Below are 21,640 nucleotides of genomic sequence, written 5' to 3' on the forward strand. Positions count from 1 at the left end.
AAGGCATCATTGCACCACTAGGTGGATAAAAATAGGTTTTACTTAATTTCGTGTGTTTTTGTGCTGAATTCAGAATTCTACTTTTTCTTAATTGTTAACTAATAGAAAATTCAAATAATTTTCGAATTCTGTACATTTCGAAATAATTCTAAGTTTGTGATATTTAAATTTTAATATTCTATCGATTATAAGGATAGCGATGTTGTTTAGGATAGCGGAAAATTTAAGATTATGTTTTTGTTCTTAATAGATTGTAAAACAAAAATCCAGCAATAATTTTTTCTAGAATTGTAGTTGGTTTCTTTTGCCATGGGTTAGTATATGATATTCATATAATTTTACGTTCTATTTCTTATTGTACAAAGCCATTGAAATTATTTAAAATTTTCGTGTTGTCACAAAATTTATTTTATTAATAGAAACAAATTCTACGTCTCTTTGAAACAGATGAAATCAAAACGGATTCCAATATTTTCATTTTGATTTGCAGAAACGTTGGAACGCAATATATATCAGAAATTTTAAAATTTCCGATCTTCTACCGATTGTTTTGAGATTTGACGGAAAACATAAAACAAAAAAACCTAACTTTAGTAGTTATCAATTCCGTTTGGGTTGTGCATAAAAATTGTTTAGATCTTTTGTCCAATACAAAAACATAATTATTTTTAGAGTTTAGGTATATTTACCAAAATTTTTAAGATTTTCAGTGAATTCCAAGTTTAAGTTTTTTTGTAAATTTTGTTCATAATAAATTTCCAACTAAAATAACAAAAAAATATATGTCATAAAATGTCAAAGTTTTGATATTTATTTTTCTCAAAATTTTCTCAATCATAGAAATTTTCTGTATTTGTACCAAATTTCTTGAGATTCTTTGAACGGATATATGATTTTGATCATCAATACATTGTTTCTGGTAATGATTCCAATATTTTGAATCAAAAAAATGTACATGTCATCGCTTTAATTTTTGAGTTATATACAAACATGTAAAAAAAAATGAAAAATTCATATATATATTTATAAATTCATCGATTTCTTAATGTTTTCTTTTGATTGTGCAGGAATGGTAGTTGAGCGAAAATTGTAGCTGGTATCACTAGCAATCGAATGATGTATAAAAATATATAGGTCATCGCTTTGAATTTCAAGAGTAGACAACCCTATTGTTAGTTTTTTTCAGTGCATTTTATTTGTTGAAGTAGTACCTTTTCAATGGTGAACAAATTTTGAAAATCGGTTGACTAACAACAAAGTTGTGACTCGGTAAAGTTGAAGAATTCAATATTTTCTATGCGACGTTTATGCCAAAGGAAAGAAAATTGGAAAGCAGATAGGGCATATTGGGCGCGTGAAAAAAACTTGGAACGGGAAAAATCAAATTTTCATTGGTTTTCCTTTACCAATCATCTGCTTCAAAGTTTTGGAATCAATCTACGAACTTCACATAATTCGAGTGTATAAAATTTATTGAGATTCGTTGAAAAACAGCTGAGCTATGACAGCTCAAAGTTACCGTTCCAACTTTTTTGAGGCTTGGTATTTGGAGTATTAAGGTCGAGATTGAAGCAAATCAGTAAATTGTTTTCTGGGTTGTTGCATCACGTTTTGGAAGTACAGTTTGGGTTGTATGGGAATTCGGAAACCATCGAATTTTTCAAAGCGATACTTGCTCAAAATATAGCACCTTTTAAAAAAATCTCTAAGCAAAATGCAACATGGGTAAGTGCTGTCACATAGTGGTCATATTTTGAAAATTTTCATTCTTGAAAAATCATGACAAATAGCGGGAGTTTTGTCTACGAAGAGTTTCTGAAATCGAACATTAGTTTTGGCGTCAGATGTCCTAGAAGTGCATGAAGCTTCGTGGCTTGTTTTACCTGTAATTTTTTTTTTTGACACTAGGGCTTTAATAATTGAGATGCGGCTGAAGTTAAAAGTTGCTAAATAGTATTCAAAAGTATTTTAAATATTTTCGAGCTATGAGATACTGGTAATATGTGATATTTTATTTAAGCTTTAAACAATGTCCCACAGACTCGATGTTTTCAGAAAAAGAGAAACATTTTTAGATCCCGAAATTTCATTTCGTTTAATTTTATTTTTTACGTTTGTCATCAAACTTGGAACAAAATTTTGCGTAGGGACGTTCTTCAAGATGATAAAGCATTTGCCCACTACCGATTTCGAAATTTGTTGACACCCTGCTGCCCATCTTGAACTGCTCAGCAAATATCATAATGTTTTGAAATAAAGTTTTTTGGTCAAGTATTGCTTTACCAAACATTTTGACGTAGGACTACGTCTTTCTCGTGAGTAAGCATATTGTATGCAATTGTTTAGTGAGACAATATTGACTAATTTATGCATGTAAGTCTTGTAGTTGCTCTCAAAATAACGAAATATTCCTTCGAAACGTCGACCTTTAACGCAAAATAAATCACTAATTTGCTACCTGAGTGTTTCGTAAAACAAATTCACTAAAATATTATGTTATCACTGAAATCTACTATATCACGTCACTATACACATTAATTACACACTTCGAAAAAATCTTTTAATTTTACATCTTACTAGAAGCACAAAAATGCAGTTCACGCAAATTTAATCAAATTCATGCTAATCCAACATTAAGTCACCTGTAAAATTTAATTTTTTTGTGTATATGTATCTGCCAGCACTTTAAACGTGTATAATAAAAGTCACAATACAGACACGTACTTTAGAATGTTATTTACATCCTTCATCAGGGAATCAGTAGAACTCTGCCTAATATCAGATGTCATAATGAACTGCTATGCCGCACTAGTAGTTCAATTCGTACTGCTATATTGCGAAGACGAAGCGCAATGTAGCTATTGGGAACTAGTTATGTACGTTTTTGCATACATGTTTATCTGAGTAATTCCGGGAATGATTCTTTAAAACGAAATAAGGCGAGTGGGTAATGTCAGACACATAACTGAAGGACACGAAATATCAAAGATCGTTCGTATTAGTTCATTGATTGTGTAAAATTTTCTTTTGCTGCTTCTAGAATTATAACAATTATAACAAATGAGAGTAAAACTATACAAAAAATAATGGTATAAAGGGTAATTTTTTTGCTGGTATCTTCTTAGCAACACTGTTTTTGACAGAATACGCGTGAATCGTGCCTTGTGTCATTGGCAAACTTGTTCAGTTTGGTCTTTAATTTATTCATGAATAGGTGCTAGCCAAGCCGGAGGAAGATCCACTTTTTATAACTGCATCTGGAGTGGAAACCAACCAGAAGCATTGCAAAAGCTACCAATGCATCCCAATAAAGTCACTGTTTGGTGTAGATTATGGACCGGTGGCATTATTTGTGAAATACTGGCCGATATGTTGGAAAAAGTGTAATAAAATTTGACCTTGCGCATGGGCCATCTAAAGCAGAGCCGCGACCAACGCAAAAATGTCATCAATTGTCTGAAATTTCACCCTTTCGTTGGTTTTTCTTTAGTGTAGGAAAACTTCGCCTAATTCTGTTGGAATATTTTTCCGATGTTTGCAACTGTTGAATACTTCTAACCATCAACTCTATAACCTGAATTCTGGACATTTAATAACTGGATCTGAATGAAAAAATTAATTTCGGATCCCGAATCTGCTCCAAATTCAGAAGCAAAATTCAGGTTTGCAATCCAGATCAAGAATTCAGTTCATAAATTTAGTTCTAGAATTCTAGAATTGAACTCGTTCTAAGAATTCAGGTTGCGATTTCAATGAAAGAACTTTAATTCCAAACCTAATTTAATGAACGGTATTCAGTTAAAAATTCTAGTTCCAGAATCCAAGTTTAGAATTCAATTCCAGCATGCAGGTTCTAAACTCTGAACTAGAATTTTTGAAATGAATTTTGAAACTAAATTTAGGAACTAAGTTCTGAAACTGGATTCAGAATTTAAATTATGGTTCAGATATCAGTTTCAAAGCTCTGCCTTGGAGTTTAATTTTAACATTTTGTTGCAAATTCCGAATTTATATATTCAATTTTGTTCCAGAATTCTGAAGTTGAATTCTAGAAACGAAATTCTGGATACGAGTTTCGAACATAATTTAAGGCATTAAGTTTAGATTCATACCAGTTCCAAAAATCTAATATCAGAATTGAAAATTGGAATTCAGTCCCAGAATCTTAGTTTTAAATGTTGAACCAGTACTTCGGAACTAAATTCTAAACCTTATATTAAGTTAAAAATTCAGGTGGACCAGAATCCAGCTTCGAAATTTAGTTCCAACATTTTGCTTTAGAACTCAGTTCCAGAATACAATCACTTGAGATAGTTTTTGCTCAATGATTATGATTATGATTATGATTATGATTATGATTATGATTATGATTATGATTATGATTATGATTATGATTATGATTATGATTATGATTATGATTATGATTATGATTATGATTATGATTATGATTATGATTATGATTATGATTATGATTATGATTATGATTATGATTATGATTATGATTATGATTATGATTATGATTATGATTATGATTATGATTATGATTATGATTATGATTATGATTATGATTATGATTATGATTATGATTATGATTATGATTATGATTATGATTATGATTATGATTATGATTATGATTATGATTATGATTATGATTATGATTATGATTATGATTATGATTATGATTATGATTATGATTATGATTTTGATTATGATTATGATTATGATTATGATTATGATTATGATTATGATTATGATTATGATTATGATTATGATTATGATTATGATTATGATTATGATTATGATTATGATTATGATTATGATTATGATTATGATTATGATTATGATTATGATTATGATTATGATTATGATTATGATTATGATTATGATTATGATTATGATTATGATTATGATTATGATTATGATTATGATTATGATTATGATTATGATTATGATTATGATTATGATTATGATTATGATTATGATTATGATTATGATTATGATTATGATTATAATTATGATTATGATTATGATTATGATTATGATTATGATTATGATTATGATTATGATTATGATTATGATTATGATTATGATTATGATTATGATTATGATTATGATTATGATTATGATTATGATTATGATTATGATTATGATTATGATTATGATTATGATTATGATTATGATTATAATTATGATTATGATATATTGAAATTGTATGATTTGGAGAATTGCTTCCTTATCCAACATATTCACCGGATATGACTCCCAGCGACTACTACTAGTTCTGAATTATTGTATAAAAACAAAAAGAATCTAAGAAGTGTCATCATTAACTTGAATCCATAATAGATTATACATTTCAACTTGAGTTTCGCATGACTGTATGTAATTAAGAGTACTGTCAACGAAAATATGTTTCTGATATTTAGTTTTCTAAAAATACAGTTATTAATCAATCCATGCGAATCGGAAATGAACATATAAATTCCATAAACTAAATAAAATGTTACACAGATCTAACTGAAACCGCCCATTTCAATTCTTCATCGAACATCACAAAACCGAAACTGAATTGAATTCATTCGACTTGTCGCCCTTTTAGGCTTGGGATTGAAATTTCACTATTTTTATCGCCGAGAACCGCCATCCAACCAAACCCACAGAACCGAGTCGAGCAAGTCTGGCCGGTGTCAGTCATTCCTAGATCGTACCACAAACCGAGAAGGGTTTTTCATCAGTTCAATCATCTTTGCATAGTGTGGTTGAAAATATTTAATAAAATCTGTCGCAAGGACGAACCGATGTGGAGGGGAAGGAGGGGACGTTGGAAAGGTAGGAGCCGATGCCGACGATTGAGTGAACCCAAGTGCGCGAGGAACCGGTCACGGTGCACCGAGAAATCGGATGGGAGGCGATGGAGTGGAGTGAAATGAAAATTTATTTTAAAATTTACATTTAAATTACCTTTTGATCGATTGTTATAAAGTGATTCGGTTGTCAATATTGTCGTTGGCGCTGGTATTTCTGCATTTAAATTAAAAAGCGAGCGTGCGAACGAGCGAGCCATTGGGACCCCGGGTAGAGGCAAGCAGTAAGAGAAAGGGAAATTGTGGTATCAGATATCGATTTGCTGGAGGAAATTGGTTGAACTTGATCTGTGTTCGGATCGTTTTTTTTTTGTTATTGAGGGTGTTGTTTTCTATCCTTTAGGCAGGCAAACGGGTCGAGGTGGTAGGACTGCTACGATAATTGAGTTGATAAAAGTGCGGTTACATCAATCAGATTGATTTCGGTGCGTCGAATCAAAGGAATCCTGATTTGTTCTGTATTCAATTATGTGGAATTACATGGAAGAATTATTGTTTCCATAGGAATGTTTCGAATAGGTTGTCGTGAACGTGATTCGGCTGTGCGCTTCACAATTGATACAAACAGAATCCCATCGTATTCTCATTGAAGCTGTGGAAATTAAACGTTTGTTTGTCAATAATTTTTTAATCATATTGTTATTAAATTATTCACTTTTAAATTATTAATTACTTACTCCTTTACTCATTCAAATATATTAATACTCGGCCCACAAAAAAATGGCAGAAACGAAGTACTAGCATTGATATTGTCAATATATACTAAGCACGGCCGATGCAGTTTGGCATATCTAGGAGAACATAAAAGTAGAACAGTGTCAAAACTATAAAAAGTGGAGGTTAAGCCCGAGGCAAAATAAACGACAAAAACAATATATAAAATTTCACTGGATGAGAAAAGGGAAAGTGCGCGAGCATACCACAGTTAAGCAAAAATTCGCCGATGAGAAAGCTAGCTTACCGCTGGATCCCGCTCAAACTAAAATAATAAACGCAAGCGCACTTCTAGTACATGTTTGGCTGGATCCATTATTATACACCAGAAAATAGTGCTCTTAACAAACTCTCGTCGTTCTTTCCTTCGAATGGTCAAGGAAGATTGGTCGTTTCATCCACGTAAGATCGTCGTCACCCACAGTTGAAACCGCAGAATATGGAATCTCGTTTATCGTTCGCTGCTCGAAAGGCTATGCAGTGCTGAGATTTCTCTAAGCGTTAAAATGATGAACGAGGAAGCTCACTTCCACCTGACGGGTGCAGTAAACAAGCAAAAATGTCGTTATTATGCCGAGATCAATCCGTTACAGGTTATGGAGAAGTCTGTCCATTAATTTGAAAAATTCTTTAATCGTACGACAGATTCTTCAAAATCGAGTTATACATAAAAACGCGGTGAGCGACACTTCAGTGCTCCATGATGGAAAACTACTAGACGAAAATAAACCTTCATTCTTCTACTTGCCTACTACTCGATTTCTCCCTCCCTTGTTTGGCTCTACTGTAACCCGAGAACAAAATGTGTCATGTTCTTTTGCGCAACCCTGTATTAATATAAAATTTTGGTTTCTATGCAATAATCATAACTAAAATAAACTATTATGTCGTTTATCTCTAATATTAGTGTTCAGTAAAGAACATAAGTTAAATTAAATTGGCAATTTCCATAGCGTGTCCTCTTGCAAAATTATGACACAGCCGCAAGACAGCAAATTGCACCAGGTTTCGGTTGTGAAAAGTGTAAAAATGTACGAAATTTTAGTTTTGATCGGTATCTAACGAGAAAAACAGATTGCAAAAAATCCTGCGAATACAACTATGAAATGAACACTGCGAAAAAGAATACCGCAGAAACGGGACTTGAACCCGTAGCCATCTCCTAACCGAAGAATTCAACAGGCGAACCCGACCATGTTCAGCTGTACTTGGGCGCCACGAAGCTCAGTTATAGTCAGCATTTATTTGCATCGTCCAAGTCTAATTTTTCCCTCCACTGTTAAATTCAATTTTTTTTGTTTGTTTCGGAAGCTGAAGCTATTAAACAACTTGAAAAAAGCGCAGTTTAGACTACAATCAACAGATAGCAAATGCTGAGAATATTAATCTGTTGAGTTAGTCTAATATTAACAGTATGCTTAATAAAAATGTGCATACCCAATTTTTTTTATATTATTTTCACTAAATACTAGGTGCACCCATTTATTCCGTGACAAGCTTTACACACTCTAAGGTCTCTGATTATGCGGGGGATACGCACCGAAAAAATTTTGAGATTTCCGAAATCCAAATTTTTTTTTATGTTGAACTCATCTTTATTTTCTATATAGGGGTGCAAATTAGAAACTCAAGGACAAATACACGTAGAAATGTGGTCAGGTTTTTAACATTCACAGCTCAGTATATTTTGTATCAATTATTAATATTATTTCATTATTTGATTGGAAATATTTCTAAGCTTCGATTTGAATGTATCATGTCACGTATTTTCAATTATAAATAATTAAAATTTTGATTAGTAGCGAGCAGTGTCCTATTTTGTCTGCTAAAAATCTTCGGCATGTCGGATTTCTCTGCCATAGGCGACGGTTTTGAAGGGGTAAGCGATATATCATAGCATCGCTCTGATTGGTCAATCGATGCAAAAGCGAAGCTGTTGGAAGCACGCGAATCTATAAATAGAAGCAAAATTATAGCTAACGTTTCAGTCCTACGCGTAGCACGCTAGAGGTAGGTTGTTGCTAGACAGCAAGACAAAAAGTGCTATAAAACGATTTGGTATGCTCTAATCTTGTGTCATGCAAGCTCGGATGAAATTCCATGTTATGTCGTTTCACCTGAGAAATTGACAATTACCCCAGGGTAAATTTTGAGTGCGTAAGACCAATTTCTCAGTTATATAACATGAACTCGACTGATAATGAGAAATAGTTTATCGCTTCAACCGAAATCGCAGAATGATAGAGAAACTTAACGCTATAGAAATCACTGCTTGCATACAAAACTTGAACACAAGCTCGACGAAAAGGTGCTTTAATATCAAAATCCGTATCGCAAGTATTTGGGATATTGGTGTAATTTCGTCGGCTATAAAACAAACAATGTTCGGTGTTGGTTCCTAATCAAGATAAATCTAGGTAGACTCTCGTGCAATAGCGGATTCAAAAGTGTGACGATTGATTGAACTGTTGGATTGTAGATCATTAGAAATTTTTGTTACCTTATTCCACATCAATGACTTGAACAAGCCTATGGGGCTGATCCTTGTATTTTTTATGCCAAATGTCTTAGAAATGCATGAAACGTTGAGATATGGTGTAATCACAAAAAACATTTTTTGAAAAAGACGACTTTTGGGACATGGAGAATTTAAGACCATGTAACTTCGGAAATTCGCAGAGGAAAAAACCGCAAAACTGTTTTTTTATGCCAACTAAGAAGAAGAAATGCATGAAACGTCCAGATCTGATGAAGTCTCATAAATTCTGGATAACACTAGAACTCGATGTTTCATTCATTTCGAAGACAAAACAAGAAAACTGGATAACTTTGAAAATTCGCTACTTCGTAAATCCACGTAAACAAAAGCCGCGTTAAAAAGAACCTTAGGTTAATCGGACTTATGTGCCTTGTTCCCAAGTAACATTTTGAATACTAATAAATACTTGTAGCTGTTTTCAATGCTACAACAAAAATCTTGCATTAAAAAGTTAAACTACACAAAAGCCAGCTGAAAATCACTATAAAAGGGAACATTTATTGGAGAAGCCAAATGAATGAGATACTCACAGAAAAGATGTTACCATTTCGCCACCCTAAGCAGTGTGATAGACACGGCTCTACCACAAGGCTGGGTCTGGTAAGCGCATCGTACAGGGTCCGGCACTCGAAGTGTAACCAATTAAAAAGGCCATAAATTCAGTTTGGAAAATTACTTTTACTTAATTCAAAGTACAAAATGTGTAAAAATAATACAAAATTCAGAATCAATTCACTTTTGCTCGATATGACCACCTTTTGCCTTGACTTGATGACTTGAGAGAGCGAAGGAGTTGCTTCGTTTGGCCGAATGTGACTTGCAGGTATTTTGGCCCACTCGCGGACAATAACTTTTTTCAGCGCCTCGAGACTGGTGTATCTTTTAGTTCGGACTTCGCTCTCCAAAATGGCCCAAAGAGAATAATCCATTGGATTCGCATCTGGTGAATTCGAGAGCCATTGTGTGGACGTGATGAAGTTCGGTACGTTGTTTTTCAGCCATTCTTGGTTCACTCGAGCTTTGTGAGACGGTGCCGAGTCCTGCTGAAACGTCCATGATCTGCCACCGAAATGTTTGTCTGCCCACGGCTTCAAAGCAACCTCCAGAATACTTTCCCGATAATATGTCGCATTTACCTTGACGCCAGGCTCGATGAAAACGATTGGAGAGCGCCCATCTGCGGTTACAGCGGCCCAAACCATTATCTGTTGCGGGTGCTGCCTCCTGGTGGCCAATCGATGACTCAAATTCTCGTATGAACAGTCGGTCAAGTAAACCCTATCGTTTTGAGAGTTTACGAATTGCTCAATTGGAAAAATTTTCTCGTCAGAAAATACAATGTTCGGAAATTGACCGCTTTCATCCAAACGAAGCAACTCCTTCGCTCTCTCAAGTCATCAAGTCAAGGCAAAAGGTGGTCATATCGAGCAAAAGTGAATTGATTCTGAATTTGTATTATTTTTACACATTTTGTACTTTGAATTAAGTTAAAGTAATTTTCCAAACTGAATTTATGGCCTGGTTGGTTACACTTCGAGTGCCGGACCCTGTACATGCTCTAAATCCTAGTCGCCTCACGATCGGTATCATGTATCCAAACATCTTCTCTGTTGATCAAACAACAAACACTAGTCTTCTCGCTCTGTACCTATTCTTCCGCTGAAGCACGGAATAGGAGAGTATATTAATAATCATTTGCTGCCTTCTCTACTGTGCAGGTTCGAGTATTGTCTCTGAGCGTATCTTTTTTTTTTTTCCAAAAAATCAACTTTTCTGTAAGTTTCTCATTCATTTGGCCTCTCCATCATATGTTTTCACTCAGCCATTGCAAAAAACTGAACTTACTTATTACGACTTTACCTCAAACCAACTAAAATTAATAAATCGCACCTTAAGAGTATATTCCTGCCAAGTGGACCATTTTTCATAAGGATCATAAAACAAAGTGAAGAATCAGCATAAACTTGTGTTAAATTTTTTTTTTGAAATTTGTTTTCATATATTCTCGAGCAATTGGACAATTGCTTGGTGGTTGGTAGACAGTTGCTAAAATTAAGAGCTCTTTCATATTGGGAATCATTGTATTATCAAATGAATGGATTATACTCAGACAGGAGTATATCTTTTGAATCAATTTACTCTCATTTAAAATCCTAAATCCTGATTTTTTTAATGCACAGATTGTTCAAAGCAATACAATTTCGAACATGTTCTTATGTATCATACACAGAATCTCCGGCCAAAATTGATCTCAAATTAGGTATGCTTTACACCCGAACACACCCAACCTGTAGCCGCCGCAGTAATCCGTAATTCGGTAAAAGATTACAATTTTTGAATCCCATCATCAAACGACAGCAGCAAAAAGCTGTTGCCGTCCATTGTGTCGAAGCGAAATAAAAGGATTCACCGAACAATGTGAGCACTTTGTTTGAAAGCGCATGCGAGTGGAGCAAGAAAAAATCCCCTCATACTCAAACACACACACACGGACCGGTACAAAGAACGAACGAACGAACGAACGTCGGCGTTGGCCAAACGAGATAATGCTTTCCATGTGGATCGGCCACCGTCCCACCGGTCTCGTCGCCAACAAGACGTATGACGAGGATCATATGACCACCGGTTCGACGCTACGGCGAACCCGCTGCGCTCTGCGTCCGGTGATCCCGTAGCGACACTCATCCGCATCATCATCCGTCATGATGTGGTTTGCGGGATAGGACCAATTTTCCACCCACTCTCGCCGCATTGCGTTTGTGTTCAACCTCGACCCGTCTGTCTGCCTGCCAAGCGGTTGTACCGTTTTCATAGTTTCGAAAAAGGATATATGAGTGCAGTTCACTTTTTTTTTGTTGTGTTGTTTTACCGTCCAGTTTGATTAACCCGTCCGTTTCGCCTAATGAGTTTTTCGCAACGCATCGATACGAGCCGAAGTCTGCCGGACCGACGCTTCTAATTTTCAGCTGCATGAACTTGGTATAGCCGGTGTTGCGGGACATGGTCTCGAATTTGTCCCCGGTGCGGGAAGTATCTGTGAATCGAGAATAGAATGTTAGTTAGTTAGTTCCGTTAGTCTGTAGGCATGATAGCAAGAATTAGAGTTGCGAGATGGTAGTATGGTTCAGTAATTTTCGGACGATTCTCTGGCCTAGCTCTGGGTTAAAGTGGGGGTAATTGATTTTCCATACATAAATCAGTTGCTTCTCGGGAGGGGGACATTCCATCGTTGCACAAGGGCGCCAATGACTGGGCGGTAGCACAGCTGGGAATATTAGTTTCAACAGCCAATGACAAGCGTGTCTAATTAACCGTACATGCCATTTGGGCTGCATGTGGTCGACCCGAAACTATTGTGGCCCTGGAATTGAATTAGGCTCATGCAGAGAGTTCCGGGTATTGAGCTGTTTAGACACTGATTACAGCATTTATTTACGCCCTACCAGAGGAGTGGTAAACCAAAGTAAGATTGAAGTAACAGTTTGGCTCCTAGTGCTTTCGAAAAATTGTATCTATTACCAAAAATCCTTTTTGAGTTCCAAATTTTCTCACCCCTTGTTCCTAATGATGTAATGATGCCTTCCTCATAATCGTTAAGTAGAGAAATTGATACAAATTGTATTCTACACATTTCAGGTCTACTTCCCGATTTCCGAAGCTGGATTCCGGATTAGTACACCTTATGGACATCAACTAACAAAACCTATATTACGAAGTAGTTTTAAACAAATTACGGTTTTTCCATCGTCATTTAATTGGAATTCTTTCGGTATCCTATAATACTAGAACCGAAAGTCGAATCTTGATACAATGTAAGGGGTAATATATAAAGTTGAGGAGAAAAAGTGTGTTGAGTTAGTAATTTTTAAGTGGTTCATACAAATTTTATTTGAAAGCGCAAAACAAAGTTCGTTAGTAGCACTATCGAAGGAAAAAAGATTGAAAATTAAAAAAAAAAAACACCGAAATGCAACGTGTTGTTGCAGATCATGTTAGAACATGGCTCTCCGACAAAGCTAATTAGACTGATTCGTGCGACGCTCGATGGATCGAAATCAAGGGTCAAGATGGCTTGTATGACATCCGATGCTTTCGTGACGTTAGATGGATTGAAGCAGGGCGACGCTTGTTCAATATAGCGCTCGAAGGTGCATACGAAGATCCGGCGTGCCAAGAAACGGAATCATCATCAATCAGTTTCACATGCTTCTTGGTTTTGCGGACGGCATTGATTTTATTGGTGTGGATCGTAGAGCTGTGGAAGAGGCTTTTGTGCCCTTCAAGAAAGAAGCTGCGAGAATAGGGTTGACGATAAGCTCTTCTAAGACTAAGTACATGGTGGCTGGTAGAGAACGAGACAGCCCAAACGGTACAGATGATATGCGATAATGATATTAGCCGCAAGGTAAAAAGGCGTGTTACAGCTGCTAATAGGGCTTTTTACGGGCTCCGCAACCAGCCGAAGTCTCGCAGCTTGCAAAAACGCATAAAACTGGCTCTATACAAGTCACTGCTACTACCTGTTGTCCTATACGGCCACGAAGCATGATCGTTGAAGGAAACAGATGTTCGAGTACTCGGCGTCTTTGAGAGAAATATCCTGCCCTCAATACTCGGTGGTAAAGAAGAGAATGGAGAATGGCACAGACGCATGAATCATGAGATGTACCAAGTATACAAAGATGCGGACATTGGAAGGCTTATTAAATACGGCAGACTACAGTGGGCTGGACATGTAGCAAGAATGCCGTAAGAGAGAATGGCCTACGTGTTGTTCAGCAGAGAACCTGCACGCGCAGCGGGAATTCAGAGCGACTGGAAAACGGTGGTTCAAGATCGAGTATCCTGAAAGCTACAATTTTTTCGGTCATGTTCCGAAAACGGGATGTGCACCTTTAAAGTAAAAGTAAGTAAGTAGTATGGCCATTTCTAGGACACGTCCTTTCTTCTATAGAAAAGTAATGCAATCACTGTGAAAACAAGAGATGCCAGGTAAAATATCTGTATATCCGAGAAAAAATCTGCTAAAAGCTGACCGCAATTTCTCTATAAAGTATGACACGCTAAACTGAGAATACCACAAGCAAAAAGGTCGCGACAGGTCGTGAAAAACTCGACTTTCAAAAGTCTGCAAAACTCTGCACAACAAAAAATGTCTGCAGCACTATGTACGAAATCTGCAGATTTACAGACAAATCGGCAGATCTGGCATCACTGGTGAAAACTGACTTTTGAACCGCCGGGAAGAGCCGAGTGTCATATACCATTCGACTCAATTCGTCGAGTACGCAAAATGTCTGTATGTGTATGTACCGTTTTATTTATGCACTAACTTTTCTCGGAGATGACTGAAACGATTTTTACAAACTTAGGTTCAAATGAAAGGTATTAAGGTTCCATAGTGAATTTTTAAATTTCATCTTGATCCGATTTCTGGTTCGAATTATAGGGTGATTAGTGTAAAAATTCTGATTTTAAAAACCCGTTTTAATTCACCTAGTGGTTTAATTGTGCCTTTCTCATATATATATATATATATATATATATATATATATATATATATATATATATATATATATATATATATATATATATATATATATATATATATATATATATATATAATACTGTGGTATTCTTTTCAAAATGTTTCTCTTCGATTTTTGAAAGAAATCGAGGGATTGTTTATGCATTAACTCGTAAAACATACAGAATGAAACAGTGCTTTGCTCGCGTTGGTCATCCTTAAGAAAACAAAATGGGTTCACTATTATATGTACTTCCAGCACCGGAACCCGAGAACCGATATAATCGAAGTCGGTTCGTAGGACTACCATCTAACAGAACGTACAAACTCTACTAGTTTTTGTTCAACTTTAAATTTTAAGTTAAATTACGGTGTACAATATTTAACACACTTTACCCTATAACTCCGGAACCGGAAGTCGCATCCGGATGAAATTGAATAGCAACCTATGAGAATACAAGGCCTTCAATTTGTATATCAGTTGAAGAAAATCAGTTGAGTGGTCTCTGAGAAAATCGAGTGCACTTTTTATTCATTTTTTTGCACATTGTACCCCGTTACTCCTGAACCGGAAGTCCGATCCGGGTAAAATTCTATAGTACCCTATGGTCCCATAGAGACCTTTCATTTGAATCTAAGTTTTGCTCAGTTCGTCGAGCTGAGTCGAATGGTATATGACATTAAGCTCTCCGGCCCTCGGTTCAAAAGTTGGGTTTCACAGTGATTGCGTAACCTTTCTATATGAGAAAGCCAAAAACAACAAAAACCGTAATAAAATTCCAAAATTGGCCCTAAAACTTCTCCAATCGTTAGTCATTATCAATACAAACGGATTCTGGTTATTCTTTTAAGAGTCGAAGGAAATTATTTTGAAGAATACCACAGCATTACATATGAGAGTATGATTGATATGAGAAAGGCATCATTACACCCCTTTTCTGGAACTGCTCTCCTTTAATATCAATATTAGTTTATGGAAATCTAAGCTATGAAAGTTTAAGAATACTGAGTATATATTTTCCTCATGCTTATCACTTAATCCAACTAAATTACTTCGAATATGATGACAAACAACTCAAAAGGATAGAACGGAATACATGTTCCGTACATGTTCACACAAAAGTTCGTGGCTCAATTTTGGCTGCTTGATATGGTTAGAATGAGATCTGTGAGATCAGCTGTAGGTAGTGATACAAGATAAACTTTTGCTATTTAATCAGGTAGCCTTCTGGAATGTGTTCTCCAATCAGACAGCTTAGTTCCTGAGGAAAGTAGAGTCACTGCGAATGAGCTGATGGCTATTGTGAAAAAATCCAAAAATATAAAGGCCCCCGGTTTCGACAACACATTCAACATTGAGCTGAAAAATTTGATTATTCGCTCATTTGTCTTCTTAGTTAAAATTTTTAACAGGTGCTGGGAGCTTGGTTACTTCCCTTCAAAGTGGAAGTTAGCTAAAGTTATCCCAGTTTTGAAACCGGGGAAAGATCCTTCCTTTTCCAAGAACTATCGGCCCATCAGCTTACTCTCTGCCCTATCCAAGCTGTTTGAAAAGTCAATACAAAGGCGAATTCTTGCTTTCGCAGATGAACAGGATATATTTCTGGAAGAACAGTTTGCGTTCCGGAAAGGAAGATCCACCATCCACCAACTCACAAGGGTTAACAACGTCATCCAGCAAAACAAATCAGTGTCCAAAACGACTGCCATGGCAATATTGGATATTGAAAAGGCATTCGATAATGTGTGGCACGATGGCCTGGTGTTTAAACTGCATCGGTATAATTTTCCCATGTATCTTATTAAAAATATCAAAAATTATCTTGCAGATAGAGCATTCCAGGTTTCTCTGAATAATGCATTTTCAGAAAGATTCACTATTCCTGCTGGTGTACCCCAGGGAAGTATCCTAGGTCCCATTCTATACAACATTTTTACATCAGACATCCCACCTCTTCCGGGTGGTGGTGTTCTGTCACAATTTGCTGAAGATACTGCCATTCTTTACAAAGGTCGTGTCATTAATGCTCTGAAGAATAAACTACAGACAGGTCTGGACGCTTTAACGGAATATTTTACAAGCTGGAAAATTGTGATCAATGCAGCAGAAACTCAGGTCATCTTGTTTCCACATTCAAGATCTCCAAAACTTGTTCCATCAGACGAATGCCGAATACGATTCGGTGATGAGGTCATCCAATGGTCCGACGAAGTTATCTATCTAGGACTCACCTTTGACAGACATCTGATATTCAGGTCACATGTTGACAAAATCGTTAAAAAATGCAGCATACTCATTAGGTCTCTGTATCCGCTGATTTGTAGAACATCTAAACTATGCCTGAAGAATCAGATGGCTGTCTATAAACAAATCATCTACCCCGCAATTGAATACGCAGTCCCTGTTTGGCGGGGCTGTGCACGAACACACAAACTTAGGCTTCAGCGCATTCAAAGTAAGATCTTAAAGATGATTCTAAATCTACCCCCTTGGACAAGGACTAGTGAAGTACATGAGATGGCCTCACTGGATATGCTAGAACAAAAATTCGAACAATACTGCACGAAATTTGAAGAGAGGTGCTCAATCTCTGAAATACAAATAATTCAAAATTTGTACGTATTAGGTTAGGGATGGTTATAAGTAGGTAGATATTTTATTAATAATTAAAATAAAAATTTTGATTAAATATTAGTATGTAAAACAAGAGTAACTAAAACACCTATTATTAAAAACGAATCGTATGAACAACAATGATGAAAGGCCAAAGGGTCAAAACACTTGTACTGTAAAATGTTGATGTAATACACAAAAATAAGATTAATAAACAAATATTTATGATGATGATGAGAGCGAGTGTTTATATTTTTTTTGAACTCCAGCATACGATCGCACTAAATTGCTAGGGCAGAGCTTTGAAATTCTCTAAGGTGGATAAAGATATTTTCTCTGAAGTTCTCACGCCGGTGACGACTCTGATGTACGGTTCGTATAAGAGAAGTGTGGGCAAAAGTGCAATTTATCGTTAAAGTTTAGTTTTTCCTTGCTATGCACGCAAGGCCATCGTTACCTTCTATAAATTTAAAAATTAAATGACAGAAGTGTTTACTCACTAGCACGCACCAGTGGTCACTTGGGTGTATTTAGGCGAGAGCGCGTGAGAGCGATTCATGCGAAAAGAATGTGTTTTACTCTCGCCAGCTGCTTCAACCATAAGCACACACTCAAATGCTGTCTATTCGACACTGAGAAGAAGTACGCTTTCCTCTTTGTGCGATGTTTCGCTTTTGGCATCCCCTGTGCAGACAATAATCTGACGCCAACGTGTATCACTCTGGTGAAATGTCAGGGGGGAGAAATTATACTTGCTCTTCGTCACACAGAGGAGATGGACATCTTGGTAGAGAGTCTCCACTGTAAGGCGAAGATTGCGGGTTCTCGAGCTCTGTCTTTACCGATTCTGTATCGCTAAATTATCGTTTTTTTTATCAAATTTCATTCATTATGTCCTTCCACTCGATTTGTTTCTCGTAGGCAGTGATGAAACATAAAAATTGAGTTCATGACGACTTCTTGTGCGAAATTCGTCTATTGCAACACACTGAGGACTTTTTCTACGCAGGGGATACGTACCGCGTGAAAAAACGCGGAAAAATATCGTGTAACTTTAAAAATCCGCTTTAAAAAACAGCGCAACTAAAAAAAGTTTTTTTTTATTTCGAATATCTTAGAAATGCTTAAAACGTCGAGATTTAGACAGAAAATTCGTCGAGATTAGAGCAGAAATTCTTGTCGAGATTAGGACAAAAAATTCTTGTAAAAAATTAGAAATTCTTGAAAAAAATCAGAAGTTCTCCAAGTGTCAGAGAGTTGACTAAAAAAGCATTCGGGATAACACCAGATCTCGACGTTTCTTGCATTTCTAAAACAAAAATCGTGTTTCATCCACCTTGCAGTTAGACGATACCCTTTTTTTTATCAATCAGTATGTGTTTTTTGCGTAAATATTCGTCGCTATGTTTAGTGTTCATGAAATTATTTCAAAGACCGTTGTGTTAAACGAATCGAAGATAGAAATTGTATGAAACCTCATCAGTATTCCTTTCAATCTAAACATGTGACAATCGATTAAGCACCGATCTTCAAAGTTTTTGTCAATATTTATGATACTTCCAGAAACGGTATTCTGAAACCAGCATAACCAAAAATAGTTCATATGTCCATGAATTAGTATGACGAATAAATTAAACTAGCTTTGAGCCAAACTTAGAAGATTTTTTGGTAGCGTCATCTTCTTCGATGGTTTGAATTTTAAAAAAGTGCTTAATCCACCTAGCAGTGAGATGATACCTTTTTTCATCGATCCACATTTTGTGTTTTTTGCATGAATATTTTTTGGAGTTTTAGTTCTCATGACATTACTTCAATGATCATCGTTTCAAGCGGCAGTTTGAGATTTTAATCACTCATTACCCTGTAATGTCGAAACTGGAAATCGAATCGAATTTGAATCTAAACGTGTGATAATCGATTGAATATTCCATGAGATGTCGAAGTAAGTTCCAGTTTTTCGTCATTATTCACGGTACTTCCAGAGCCGGTATGCAGGAACCAGTATAACGAAAAACGATTCGTATGGCCATAAATTAATATGACGGAAAATTGCAATAGTTTTGAGTCCAACTTTGAAGCTTTTTGGGATTGTCATCTTCTATATCGATTTGAATTCTAAGAACTCATCACCCTGCAATTCCAGAATCGGATTAAATTCATGAATTTTGTATGGGAACATTAATGCTTTAACTTGATTTTTTTAATTCGATTTGTTTTTAGCTTTGAGAAATGATTCAAAACTGGAACCGGCATCCGAAAATCGGTGTAACCGAAGTCTGATAAATAAACCCGAGGAGTTGTATAGTTCACATTTGATTCAAAATGTTTGAAAATCAGTGTAGTCTTTTTTTAAAAATCGTAGTGCGAAATAAATTTTTGGGTACCTTCCAAACCGAAAACTGAATTCCGCTAAAACAGAAATAAGTTTATTTGGATACTAACTATCCAAATCTGCAAATCCGATAAACCTGATTAATTTATGTGAAATGGATATTTTTATACTAATCATCCTGTATTTACTAAACCAAAAGTTGGATCTGACTAATAAGTAAAATGTTTTATTGGCTTTAAAGACCTCCCATTTGTAGTTCCGCAATCAGAAGTCGGATCAAATTGAAGTTCAGAAACCTTGTTTAGGAGTATACCACTTTTCATATGAATCAGAGGTGGAAATATGCCTATTTTACGCACGGAAATTATAATATCTGCAATAAATATGTGATATGAAAAGATAATACTAACTATTTTATTTACTGTGAATCAAGAAATTTGCTTATTTCCACCCCTGATATGAATCTAAGTGCGTAGAAAACAGTTGAGCCATCTCCGAGAAAATTGAGTAAAAGTATTTGCCACACACGCATTTGCTGATCTCGACGAACTGAATCGAATGGTATATAGGTGTTATGTTCTTCCAGCATTTATCACTGTAACTAGTTTAAATGAATATAATTATGAAATTGCTTTCAACTCGAAAATGCTGCCATCATCTGGTTTACATATGTCATATTAGAACGATCATGTTGCCAAAAACGAACCGTGCTAAAATTGGTCCGACGCCAAATGTCATGAAAAATGATGCTGTACACAGTCTTTTTGGTACTCAGAAACAATTGTATGTCACAGTATAAAAAATCGTGTTCCCAAGCATTGCTTTATTATACAGCACTCCTACTGCTGGAATAGAAGAAAAGGTCGCTTACACAAAAATATAAAGTCTAAGTCTAGAGACATATTCCGTTTTCAAGGTCAATTGTGACAGATATTGTCAAAAAACTGAAAATTTTGACATAAAACTTTGTATAACTCAAAAAGTAAACATCCGATCTCAAAACCATTCAACAGCGTTCAGCGACACACACGGACATTTGCTTAGTTCGTCGAGCTGAATCGAATGGTATATAACATTCGACCCTCCGGGCCTCGGAAATTTTTTCTAAAGTTCGAGCGAATTCTATACCTATTTTTTATATTTATAAAAAAGATAAAACTCAAATAATTTTGTAAATTAAAAATTGGAAGTCGGAATCGGATATAACTCACCAATTTTGTATGGAACCAAAAGTTTAATTTTAATTTTTGTTGTTATCAAATTCGTTTTGGCCTTCTAGCTTCTCTATTCCCAACACTTTCGGAAACGGAAATCGGTGTAGCCGAAGTCAGTTAAATTTGCCTTAATGGGTTGTAAATCATTTCATTAGATTAAAAATTTTAGAAAACAGTGTAGCCATCTTAGAGAAATTGTAGTCTGTTCCACAAAAAAATTGTGGGTACCTTCCGGGATCGAAAACCGAATATCGGTGAGACTAAAAAAAGTTTATTTGGCCGTCGACTTTTAACAGTCGAGAACCCGATAAGCCCGATAAATTTATGTGAAATTTTTACGCTAATCACCCTGTATCTCCTCAACCGGAGGTCGGATCTGATTACAAAACAAACAGTTTTTATGGGACCTTACTACCTTTTAATTGAATGTAAGATGGACGAAATCGATTCATAAAAAAAATCCACTAGCAAAATGAGTGACATTATTTTAATTTCTTTACATATATCAGCTTGTTGTTACGGAACCAGAAATCGTATCGTATAGAAATTTGGAAACCTTATATTGGAGCGTAGGACTGTTCATATGAGTCTAAGTTTGTAGAAATTAGTTGGGCCATCTGTAATAAGTTGTATTCTTCCAGCAATTATTTATGCAAGCAGTATAAATCACTATAAATATGAAATTGTTTTGAATTTGTAGATACTACCATCTCTCTAATACAAATGGCATGTTCTTTTGTTCCGAAACATCGCTTTATCATCAAGCGCGTGAAACTGCTATTACTGGAATAAGGCGAAAAGTCGCTATAAATACTTTAAAATATAACACTAAAATT

General features: G+C 35.6%; 1 protein-coding gene across 2 annotated transcripts in view; it reads right to left on the bottom strand.

The window, feature by feature from the left end:
- The window catches only part of LOC131431260 (lachesin), a 534,183-nt gene that overhangs the window by 25,540 nt on the left and 487,003 nt on the right, over positions 1 to 21,640 (bottom strand). For both annotated transcript variants that reach the window (XM_058596868.1, XM_058596866.1), the window contains exons 10-11: positions 11,987 to 12,151; positions 5,962 to 6,021 (exon numbers count right to left, since the gene is read on the bottom strand). In XM_058596868.1, coding sequence (XP_058452851.1) covers positions 5,962 to 6,021; positions 11,987 to 12,151 — 225 coding nt within the window. The remainder of the gene's footprint in view (positions 1 to 5,961; positions 6,022 to 11,986; positions 12,152 to 21,640) is intronic.

Source organism: Malaya genurostris, chromosome 2 (assembly GCF_030247185.1).
Source record: "Malaya genurostris strain Urasoe2022 chromosome 2, Malgen_1.1, whole genome shotgun sequence".
Taxonomy (NCBI): domain Eukaryota; kingdom Metazoa; phylum Arthropoda; class Insecta; order Diptera; family Culicidae; genus Malaya; species Malaya genurostris.